Source organism: Euprymna scolopes, chromosome 2, assembly GCF_053919585.1.
Source record: "Euprymna scolopes isolate OS-2025 chromosome 2, ASM5391958v1, whole genome shotgun sequence".
In the NCBI taxonomy this organism is placed as follows: Eukaryota; Metazoa; Mollusca; class Cephalopoda; order Sepiida; family Sepiolidae; genus Euprymna; species Euprymna scolopes.
The window spans coordinates 139,746,220-139,758,656 of record NC_136483.1 but is presented as its reverse complement, the minus strand read 5'-3'; the positions used below and the strand labels follow the sequence as shown (position 1 = coordinate 139,758,656).

At 29.3% G+C, this 12,437-nt stretch overlaps 1 protein-coding gene across 2 annotated transcripts in view; it reads left to right on the top strand.

Annotated features, from left to right (window-relative positions):
- The window catches only part of LOC145296703 (N-acetylglucosamine-1-phosphodiester alpha-N-acetylglucosaminidase-like), a 56,488-nt gene that overhangs the window by 31,427 nt on the left and 12,624 nt on the right, over window positions 1-12,437 (top strand). For both annotated transcript variants that reach the window (XM_080142683.1, XM_080142692.1), the window contains exons 3-8: window positions 1,527-1,642; window positions 2,143-2,236; window positions 4,207-4,340; window positions 8,272-8,380; window positions 11,219-11,347; window positions 12,216-12,415. In XM_080142683.1, the coding sequence (XP_079998809.1) occupies window positions 1,527-1,642; window positions 2,143-2,236; window positions 4,207-4,340; window positions 8,272-8,380; window positions 11,219-11,347; window positions 12,216-12,415 (782 nt within the window). The remainder of the gene's footprint in view (window positions 1-1,526; window positions 1,643-2,142; window positions 2,237-4,206; window positions 4,341-8,271; window positions 8,381-11,218; window positions 11,348-12,215; window positions 12,416-12,437) is intronic.

The following is a 12,437-nucleotide window of genomic DNA, read 5'->3' as shown; positions in this document are numbered from 1 at the left end:
GGGCTGAGAGCATTGATAAAAAGATAGCAGCTTGGTTTTGCATGCATTAAAGTTAACCAGCCACATTTTACCCTGTTGTATCATGTGCTCATGGTCAGAGAAGAGACAAAAATATCTTGGTCATTGCTGGCCTTTAAAGTGGTATTGTAGGTGGTAATGTTGACGAATGATCTTAAAATGTGATTTCTGGGATCACTGATGAAGCCCAGAAAAACTTAGGCCCAGGATGGATCCTTAAGGCATGCCAGCATTGATACTATTGGTTTTTATCTACCCATCAAAAACTGCTTCTATAAACTTGGATAAGAGAGAAAGGATTTGATGGTTGAGAGGACATTTCCAGATATTCCATAGTTGGAGATCTTGGAAAGTAGACCTTTATGCCAAACTTTGATATGTCAACAGCTATTGCTCAAGAAATAAAGCCCCCCACCCCTCTCGTCAATAGATTCGCTGACCCTTTGGGATGTTACAATAAATACACTAGCTGTAAATCTTGCAGAATGGAAATCATATTGCTTTTCACTGAGTAGGTTGTTTTTGCTGATCTGATGACTTCTCTATTTAGTATGAATTCGATTAACTTACTCGTGATGCACAAAAGACTAATTAGTCTGTACTGATCTCCAGTATTTTTAAATACTGGTCAGAGCAACAGAGTTTTCCAATGTTTTGGGAAGCATTTCTCTTTTAGGCAGCGTTTGAACAGATTTACAAGAATATGAGCTAGTTCAGGTAGCAGCTTTTTGAGTACAATACTTTATCCAGATGCCATCATAACATATGGATTTTCAGCCAAAAGTCACAAAAAAATGTGTGAAAAAAATTAATTCAGTAAAATAAAATCTATTGTTTCATTGTGTCCAATAACTTAGAAGATTATTATTGTTGAGATTTGGTTAGTTTCTCAACAGTATGTAATACAGATGTTGCATCTCTCAGAAGATGCTTTGGAATTGCAATTCTAATGTCATGACAAAAATCTTTTTGTTTCATAAATAAAAATGGTTTATACTTACAGACACTAGTGTTCATGTTTATGGAATTATCAACATAGAAAGTGACAATTACTGCCAGTCAGGATATTTGAACCCAGTCACAGTCAATCATGACACCTTAGGTTAACATTTTACCCCAAGATTACCAGCAATTAACGCAAGAATATAGGGAAATTAAGTACCTATAAATGTCGAGTCAGTGGGTATACACAGTAAACAATCAGACAGTATTCAATGACAGAAAGTCGAAATATTGCATTTTGCGCTTAAATTTATCACTTTTTCTTAATTCCTTAAAGAGGGCTCACTTTAATCTTTTAAAGGGCTTTTTATAAAGATAATATTTTTGTAAATAAATATTTGCATTTATTTTTAAACCTACAGGCACTAGTTTCATGCTTGTGTAATCATCAGTGTAGAAGTGACAATATATGTGCATGTGTATTAAATACACCCTCACTTTTGCATATATATGTATCTGAAGATTGATTTGAAATTGCTGAAATTTTTCTTTTTTTTTTTTTCCAGATGTGATAAAGTTGGAAGCGGAATAACAGCAACTGTGGAAGAAAGTGCAAAACAAATGAATTGTCTTGTAGCCGTCAATGCAGGTTTCTTCAATCGACATACTGGCGAATGTTTTGGTATACATTTTATTTCCCTTTTTTTTTTTTTCTTTTTACCCCTCTTTTCCCCCTTCCTTACCCCTTTCTCTTTCCCCTTTCTCACACCCTTTCTCTTTCCCCTTTCTCACACGCTTTCTCTTTCCCCTTTCTCACACGCTTTCTCTTTCCCCTTTCTCGCTCCCTTTCTTTTCTCCCTTCTCGCTCCCTTTCTTTTCTCCCTTCTCGCTCCCTTTCTTTTCTCCCTTCTTGCTCCCTTTCTTTTCTCCCTTCTCGCTCCTTTATCTTTTTTTTTCATCCTTGCTTTTTTCTTTTTCCTTCTTTCCTTTAATCTTTATCCTCAAGTGGGGGCTGGTCCTTGATATATGATAACTGATCAGTAAACATTTTATTAAATAAAACAAAAATTAAAAAAATTTGTTTCCCTTATTAATTTCTATCCAACAATTTTATTGTATAGAAAATGATTTTATTTATTTATTTTTTCTGGTATTAAATGATCTTTTTTTTTTGTCTTTCAGGAAACATCGTCAGCAATGAACGTTTAGTCAAAGATTCTGAAGGAATCCAAAATGCACATTTTGGCATTACAAAGGATGGTAACATTTATACTGGGTAAATAATCTTGCCTGGTGGGAAAAAAAACATATTCTGAAATGCAACACTGTTTTTTATTATTATTATTATTATTATTAATATAAAATAGATATTAGTGGCATAATAGTGGCATGTGTAGAGTTGATTTATAAAGCTTGCATGGCTGTCTGTGTCCATTTTATAGTTTTCAGAATTAGTGCTTTAATAGTTGCATAATTATAATCTGTTTTTGCACATTCATGTAATTCTCGCAGAGTGATACGTCAGGCAATTAAAACTCTAAACATGTGCAGCTTTTTCCATTTCTGCTCAAGACTGCTTTGCACCTTTACAAACTGTCAGACTTTGAGTGCAATATTGACAAGACCTCATATCCCATGCTCGCCTTTCACCAGTACTTTGATGAAAAGCAAGTTAAAAGATCTGAACTCAATTTCATTTTTAAAGTTTTTCCTGAATTTATTTTTTTTATAAATGATTTTTACCAAGAATTCTTCACAAGTTTTGGCTTCGATTTCGATTATAACTGATGGAACTCCAGTGATCCATTTTTTTTTTGTTTTTTTTTTTTTAATAAATTATTTTATCAAAAATTCTTTATAAATTTTGGTTTCAGTTTCGATTATAGCTGAAGGAACTTAAGCTGATACACCAAAGTCATATGGATATATTTCTTTATTTTTTAAATTGCAACTTTATAATATATAAAAATCAATAGAACATTACCTCTGTTATAATATATATGAAATATGCAGCAATTAAAATATCATATTTAAGCCTACTTAACGATCTGGCTATGCCGGGCGTCCTTGCTAGCTTAAATAAATACTTTTGTAGTTTTAACAAGAGTTACAATAATATCAGAGCATCTCTATTTACACTAGGAATACCAACATCAATATATTACATATGAATGAGTCCCCTGTGGAATTTCCACAGATCCCACTAGTTATTATTTGCATCTAGTTTTTTGTTTTTGTTTTGCTTTTTTGTTTTTGTTTTTTACAGCAAAGCAAATCAATTTAATAACCCACCAAATTTATATGATTAAAATAGAATTTAAACATTCATAGAAGGAAGGCACATAATAGTTAACGAAGCCCAACGCCCTCTCCGTGTTAAAAATGGTTTTCTAAATAGTAACATTATTATTTAAAAATTCGTTCATAACAATGGGAGGGGGTGTTGTTAATATTTTGTTCTTACATCGTTTTACTCATTTTACCTACCAATCATCAACTATTTTCAACTGTTTATGAAAACTTTCAAGTAGCATGGTGTACACTAACAATGAACTTATACATTTTTGCTTTGTTTAAAATCAATATAAACCCTTTGTTGTCTTTCGATTTGCAATACATTACAAGGAAAACATTTGAGAAAAAATATACCCGGAAATTACCCGGGGATTTATGTAATAATTTGAAAATTTACAAAAAAAAAAAAAAAAAAATCTCTAATTAAATATTTATAAATATTAAAAGAACCGGAACTGGGGAATCTAAAATGGAATTGGTAATTGGATCAGAATCGGGGGAAAAATTTTGGGATCGTCCCACCACTAGTATAAACACTAAAATCAAACGCTAAAACAATATAAGAACAAGTAATGCATAGTAATAGAAAAGAATTTCTAATGGATTCAGTTTATTCACTTTCATTAACATTATCGCAAATCATGAAATATGTATAAACGTCATCATTTTTGTGGCTGAAAATAATTTTTTTGTGAAGGTATGCTTTGGTGAATCTTTCTGGATTACTGTTAATTTTTGATAGAAGCAACTAGACTTTCACATCAAGCTTTTTGTTAGGTGATGACAAAACTTTCAGATCACGCTTTTATTACCCCTAGGGTAATAAAATTTCTGGATCATGCTTTTAGCTTTGGGTAACAATATTTTTGGACCACTCTTGTATTATAAATGTCTTTTTGTGCACCAGCAGAAACTTATTGACCATATTTTTTTTTTTTGCTTCACTTTTAGATACTTGTCAGAAATTGACATTGTAGCCCAAGATTTTGTCCAGCTAGTTGGTGGTGTGATTTGGCTTATACGAGATGGTGAGATTCACATCAATGACAGCATGAAAATGGAATGCTCAGAAGCACAAGAGACTGGTAAGTAAAACTGCTGTATCCTTGCAGAGTTACACTATATTAAGTTGAAGAAATAATTAACATAATTGTTTAAATATATTGTTTTTGGTGAGTGGTAAAGATATAAATATGAAGAAATAATTTGGATGAAAACGATTCTGTGTAGACCAACAACAATTTATAATATAAAAAACAAATGAAAAGAAATTACTTGAGGTCGGAATTTAATTGTCTGTCGCTGAGCAAATGTCCATTGAATATTTCCTATTTTCGGTTGACCAGTGCCGGGGCACATGATGCTGTTTTGATCAAGGGAGATAACTTAAGCATGAAGAGTTATTCCTATTTAAATATTTTTCCTAGATGGAAATCTGTTCCATCTAACAATAGTATATTGAAGGAAGAAAGAGTATAATAATGAATAGTCAGTCATTAATAATCTTTGAAGCAAGACTGTCTGGTAACGCAATATTTACTTTATCTAGTTCTGTATTTGTAAGTCCACATAGGAAAAAAGGGGGAGTAGGATATTCTATTACAACAAAAAGCAGACACATATACTTCTTGACTCCACTTACACAAAGTTTATCGTAATTTTATTATATGACTAGTAGAGAGGGGGTGACTTTACCGGTCGTACAATATGCTTAAGTATATTTTAATTCATGCAGATTTTGTATTTATTATTACAGAACCAATTCTCTATTGAATATTATTTTGTACCTAATATATAGTACTGATTTCAAAAGTTAAAAAAAAAAATAACTTGGGTGTCATCAGCTGGACTTGAAAGCAAAAGATTTAGCATTCCAGTCATGTTAATTATCGTTTGAGCTAACCCAACAGATAATTAAGAAAGTTATAAAATTAAACCACTTTTAGCATGTGAAATGTCGGCAAATTGAAATAAACATTTCTGCATTTCAACCTGCCGACACATTTCTGTACACATTATTCATGCATCCAAAGATTTTACTTGTTATAAACCATCCTAATGATCGATCCCTAAAATACATAAACATTTTGACCCCTCTCCCTTTATTTAAAAATTCACCAAAATTCAGGAAATCAACCAATTTTAATTAAACTTTCAGTATTTATTAACAATTACAGAATATAATGAACTTATTTTTTTTTTAATTTTAGTGAAAATTTATTTTTTGGTGACAAAAATACATCTGTTAAAATTAAAGTTGTAAGTAATAAACAAAAGACACATTAATTTCTGTTTGCTTTTTTTATATAAAAATAAAGCATTGTAGAAATTAAGAATGAAAAAAGTAAAAAAATTTAATATTTCAGGAACATTACAAAAAAAGCGACTAAAGTCTGTATTAACGAAATCAATATAACTTTAAGAAAAATTAATTTCTCGAACTATTGATATTATCATTCAGTTAAGCATTGTTTATTCAGTATTTTCACCAAAAAATAATATGATTGAAAAAAAAATATTTCATGTGATTTTTAATGATAGCAATTCTCACAAAAATTTCAAATGTAATATATTTTTCTTGTACGCATGATGGTGGAATCAGTAGTTTAAGAGTGTAAGAATTTCTTTTTTATAATCTTGAAAATAAAAAACAAAAAAATTGAGATCCAGGATCACTAAGAAAAAAATAATTTAAAAAATGGTGTTATTAAAAATAATGATTAATTTAGACAAATACGGATAACAGACAGGATTTGTATCCTACCCACTGTATTCTCTTTAATTATTAATAAATTGTTTTTGTTTAGTTTTTTTTTTTTTCAATGAATAAATTGTCAGTGTAATCAGTGATTTTTAATCGACTTTTTTTCACACTTGAAATACACTTTTACTATATTTTAAAAATGATTACTTTCATTTATCGTTAAAATACGTTTGAGAATAAATCAAGTCATCATGTAAAATAAAAAAAATAAATATTCTAATTAAATAAGCACTTCCTTTCTATTACAACAAAATAGAATTACCTAAATTAATGAATATTTTTATAATCTTCAAAAATATAGAAAATAAGGTATAATAAGTTTTCTAATTCCTCTATAAATTTAAAAATAAAATTAACTTTCTGTGACTCCTTTTCATTTGTTTTTGTTTTGATTGGGCGAAACTGGATCTGTTAATAATCTTTTGCTTATGAGGACTAATTAAGCTATTTTTTGTACAAACAAGGTTTTTTTTTTTTAATTTAATTCAGTATCTTAAGACTTTACTAAGTATCTTTAAATTAGTCCCAAAAACTAATATTTATCTTTCAAAGGATTTTTACAATGGATTTAACTTCAAAATTTAGCTGAATTTGTCAGTTTCTAATATCGCCATGAAAACATTTTTCATAGTTTTTTTTTCACCTGTAAAATTTTTTTTTTTTTCCCTTTTAGAGATTAACTTTTAGCTCTAATCTTTCAAATACTATCAAAAAGTAATCGGAAACCTACAAAAAAAATTATAAGCCAGCTTTCAAAACCATGTTCCCCCTATCAGTTTCCACCATTAAATTGAATGATTGCTAGTTTCTGTTAATTTTAGTGTTATGGAATCAGTAGTTTAAAAATTTAGTAGTTAGATATTTACACACACAGGCAGATACATACATCTGCTGTTTTATTTATATAGAAAAAAACATTAATCTAATGTAGACACAAGTTGAAATTGAATATTTTTTGCAATTCTTAGTTGGCTAGTGTAGGGGCACATAACTCTGCTTTTCGAAACGGTTTTGGTCAACTTAAGCATAAAGAATAATTCTTCTCAAATACTATTTTTCTTAAATGGAAATTTGGGCGCTTCTTCGTTATAATATCAAGAGTCAGAAATCGAAATATTGAATTTCAAGTAAAACTAATGGTATCTACTGAATTGTCATGTCACAGTACTGGACATATCCAAAAATTATGAAAAACAATAAGGTAGAAATTTAATGAAAAGTTTTGAAGACAATTAGCAAAAATTTAGTTTTGCGAAAAAAAACTAAAAAAAAAAAAAAAAAGAAAGGAAACCAGAAAGTTTAATTTGTAACAAGAGACGTCATTATTTTCTGAAAACTTTGAAAATCTTACGTCAATTTAGCAAAACTCAACTTTCGCTAATTATCTTCGAAAACTTTTCATTAATAATAAATTTTCTACCTTATCATTTTTCGTAATTTTTGAATATGTTCATTACTGTGACATGACAAGTAGATTCTATTAATTGAAATTCAATATTTCGATATTATAACAAAGAAGTGTCAAAATTTGTACCATATAACATTGGTAAGAAAGGTTTAATGCAATAGAGAGTACGGTGCTTGTTCAAAATTTTCTGATAAATTAAAAAATAAAAATAAGGAAAAATCTGTATCGTTTATGCATCTATGATGGAAAGAAAATATTGTATTCCAACAATCAAATAAATTGATCAAGTAATGTATTTTTATAAAGAAAATCAGTTTTAAGCGAATTTGAGTTCTTCCTATTTTCCCATATTAAGAATGAGTTGCTAAAATCTCGCAAGTTTAAATTATTTGGATTTATTTATCTTGTTTTCAAGATGGAGTCACAATATTGTTGCTGTTCATTTGGCTACAAAATTTGATTTTATTTAAAAATAAAATTACTTGATCAGTTTATGTGATTTTTGGTGTATCATACTTTCTTTTTGTCTCGGGTAATAATATAGATTTTTCTTTTATTTTTGTTTTTTAATAAAGAAGGAATTCTGGACAAGTAGCAAGAGTACAATAATGGATAGTCAGATAATTAATAAGACATTAATAATTTTTGAAGCAAGACTGTTGGGTAATATGATACTGTATATAATTCTGTATTTATAAGTCCATATAGGAAGAAGGTAGGTGTAGGGTATTTTATTACAATAAAAAACATACATATATACCCTCCTCACACAAATTACAAAGTTTATCATAATTTTTTATATGAATAAACATTAGTTGTTTTTTTTTCCACCCACTTTTTCTAGGTAATTTTCAACGTTTTGTGGATGTTATATCTGCCCGCACTGCAGTTGGACATGACAAAAATGGTCAAGTGATTATTGTCCAAGTAGGTGGAGAGACTGACCAACGAGGGTAAGAAGTTCTCATTTTTCTTGTCAAAGAAATCTTCATCAGCGAAAAATATTTCTGTGAAATTTGCAATTTAAAAAATTTTTGTACTTTATTAGTTCACTGTTTAATTTTTGTACTTTATTAGTTATCTGGGTATTATTTAAAGAATAATATCAGTGCTGAATGAAAAAAAATCATATATAACGAAATGTCTATGAGGTAAGCTGATATACTTACATCAGGAATAATGGACTTATCCAGAGACTATAAATATACTTGCAGTTAATGTTATTGGATAGTCGTTTGTGGCGGTTATGCCCCAGAATCATGACCTGTACTTCTAAAACATACTTATTTTAGTACACTTTTTCTTAACTATAACACTGTTTGTCTTGATTACTACTGACCTGCAAGGCTACAACAGTCTACAATAAGTATTGTTTGGTATTAAATAATTTAAAAAGTGTTGGGATGCTGTTGTAATGTTGCAATGTAGCTCATCACTTCACATAATCGTGATGTAGTTTTAAGTGGATAGATCAGACTTAGTCCCGTTGTTAAGCTAATAGACAAGTAAACACTCATTTATTAGATACTAGCGAGGGTTACCCGGCGTTGCCCAGGTGTTTGGAGGTGGGGGGGGGGGTTAAAAAAAAAAAAAGTAAGTATGAGGATCGAACCCGTACCGTTGAGGTAAAGTTGTGAAAAAAAAAAAACGTGCAACATTAACCATTGCCCCACCACAACATGCTAACAGAAACGCGTTTGAATTTATTAATTACTTGGATTTAGCAGGTGCGCATTTTAATGAGTTAATGAGGTCAAGTTTGACTGCGGGATTTCATTTACTGCTGAACGCTTTTTTTTTTTCCCCCAAGATGTTATAGGAAAAAGATTAACCCACATGCGGCGAGCGACAAATCTTGAATATTTATCTTCCCGAAATCGAGCAAATTAAATAGACAGGCGAGCTTCGTTGTTAACTGTGAGATATTACGATTTATATGTGATATAAAAAGTTTTAAAAAGTTGTGAACCGACCGACCGCTTCTCTGAAAGAAGCCTTTTGTAGACACACAGAAAAAGCGAACACACATACATACATTTTCGCTTTTATATTTATAGATAAAAATACTGAAGGGATTCATACAACAGGGAGAGATGGATATTAAAAATGAATCCTTTGAAGTAGAGCTTATCATATTCGGTTTGACATCTGTTTTAATGGTTTGCTAATATATGTTGGGTTGCTTTAATAACTTGACTTCCAAACTAACCTATCTCTGGCCAGGTCTTTTTTTTATTAAAGTCCATTTTCATCACTTCCTCTCTTGGTCTTCTGTGAACTGAACCCGCAACCTTAACTATTCTACATTTTGGAAGAACTGTAAGCCCATCAGAACTAAGCCTGTTTTTAAAACTCGCATTGCACATTCGTTATATCCTTCTCATAGCATTTATCTTCATGCAATGCATGTCCTCAACCCTCATTGGCCAGCTTTCACTTCCCTACATCATCACACTGTGTACACACGGCTGATAGATTTTTTTTTCTTTGTTGAAGCTGATAACACTTTGCTGATGAGTAAAGGTGGAAGTTCTTCAAACTTTTTTTACTAATTTCTGTTAAGCATTCCTGACTGAAACTACATGATGTGACAATTGTTTTGTTTTTTTTTTTGTTTTTTTGTTATCTATCATGATCATAGACTTTATGTTCTGATGGTTCTCATAAGTTGCAACACAGTCATGAGGAAAATGGAATAACTGCACAACATTAGAGGTCCAGATGATGCAAGTTCTGAATGTGCTGCCTCAGAATTGTGTTAATGAACCATTCCAACATTCTTCAATACATTCAGGAAGTCAGATAGATTGTATATAAAATTGAGGGATTATTTATTATCTGTTTTTAAAATCTAGTGTAGTATGTAAGAAATGATATCAGTTATAAAAAAAAAAAAAAGAAATATGTAATGGTGGGTTAATAGTAATCATTAAGGAAATAACTCTGACTGTCACATTTTTAGAATTCATGATATTCCTAAGTTTTATGCATTCCCTAATTAATAGCCTCTGTCTATTGCTAACGGTTTTATGAAAAAAAAAGTAATGGAATGATAAAAAAAAATAATTTAAAAAAAAGTAATAGAATGATAAAAAGATAATTTTAAAAAAATAATGGAATGATAAAAAAATTTTTAAAAAGTAATAGAATGATAAAAAAATGATAAAAAAGTAATGGAATGATAAAAAAATAATTTTAAAAAAAGTAATAGAATGATAAAAAGATAATTTAAAAAAAATAATGGAATGATAAAAAAATAATTTAAAAAAAGTAATGGAATGATAAAAAAATGATAAAAAAGTAATGGAATGATAAAAAAATAATTTTAAAAAAAGTAATAGAATGATCAAAAGATAATTTAAAAAAAATAATGGAATGATAAAAAAATAATTTTAAAAAAGTAATGGAATGATAAAAAAATGATAAAAAAGTAATGGAATGATAAAATAATAAAAAAAGTAATGGAATGATAAAAAAATAATTTAAAAAAAGTAATGGAATGATAAAAAAATGATAAAAAAATAATGGAATGATAAAAAAATAATTTTAAAAAAAGTAATGGAATGATAAAAAAATTTTAAAAAAGTAATAGAATGATAAAATAATAATAAAAAAAGTAATGGAATGATAAAAAAATAATTTTAAAAAATGCTAACAAAAATAATTAAAAAAAAAGTAATGGAATGATAGCATAAAACTGGCAAACCAATCACCTTGTGTTGCTACTTCCAGACTTTTAGGGTTGAACATTAATTCTTTTGTTTTGTTTCTTTTATTTTTTTTTTCTCTAGAGTGAACCTCTATGAACTTGCTAAACTTCTCCTTGAATTTGGTGCTGTCAATGCAATCAACTTGGATGGTGGTGGATCAACTAGTTTAGTCATTAATGGCACTTTGGTCAGTCAACCATCTGATATGTGGTATGTCCTTTTTTTCTTTTTCTCCTTTTCCTTTCTAAACCTTCTTTTTTATTTCTTTTTGTCTCTCTTTTTCTTTGATATGTGATATGTTCTCTGGGTGTCCTTTGTTTATTTTTTATTTCTTGATTTTTCTTTTTGTCTTTTTTCACTCTTTATTGTTTTAGTTTAAACAACTTTTCAATTTGGTAAGTGAATTTTTATTTTGTTTCTTAATACCTGATCTTCATTAAAAAAAAAAAAAAAAGTTGCTTGCAAAGAGCCTAGATATCAAGCTAAGACGCCATTTTGAATACAATGAGATTTTCATTAATGTATTCCAGTATTCTGCAAAGTGATTATTATAAAAGTATTATGAATAGCCAGACAATGCTGCTGAAATACAACCATTCCAACATTCTATTATTCTTCAATACATTCAGGAAGTCAGATTGTACATGAAATTGAGGGATCATTTATTATCTGTTTTTAAAATCTAGTGTAGTATGGAGGAAATTGTATCAGTTATAAAAAGAAAGAAATAAGTAATGGTGGCTTAATAGTAATTATATTTATTAAGGAAATAACTCTGTAAATATGAGTGACATGGGAAGAATTAATTGTAGGAGAGTGAAATGTTTTACTACTTTTTGAGAGAAACAATTGAAATAAATGTAATAATTTATAAACTGGCCGAAATGTATGCATATTTTTGTGAAACACATTTTAAGAAATACTGTAAATGGTGAGTATATAAATGTTTGCTTATTTTCAGTACTTTATTATATAGATTATAATTTTGTTTTGTTAGTCATCATATACATTTCATTTGTGTTGAAAATTTTGTTCATATTTACATTATTATTTTTTACTCTTTTTTTTTTTTTTCTAGCCCGGATAATATATTTCGGTGTGTCCGTGAAGTCTCAACAATATTATGCGTCCATGAACCACTTTGTGACCCTCCTGACTGCAACGGACACGGACTATGTGTTCTGGGTCTGTGTGCCTGTTCAAATTTTTGGACTGGTGCTAAATGTGATTTGTTGAAATGTGAAAAGGACTGCAACCATCATGGCCAATGTACAAAAGGTCAGTAGATTCTCAAGACAAA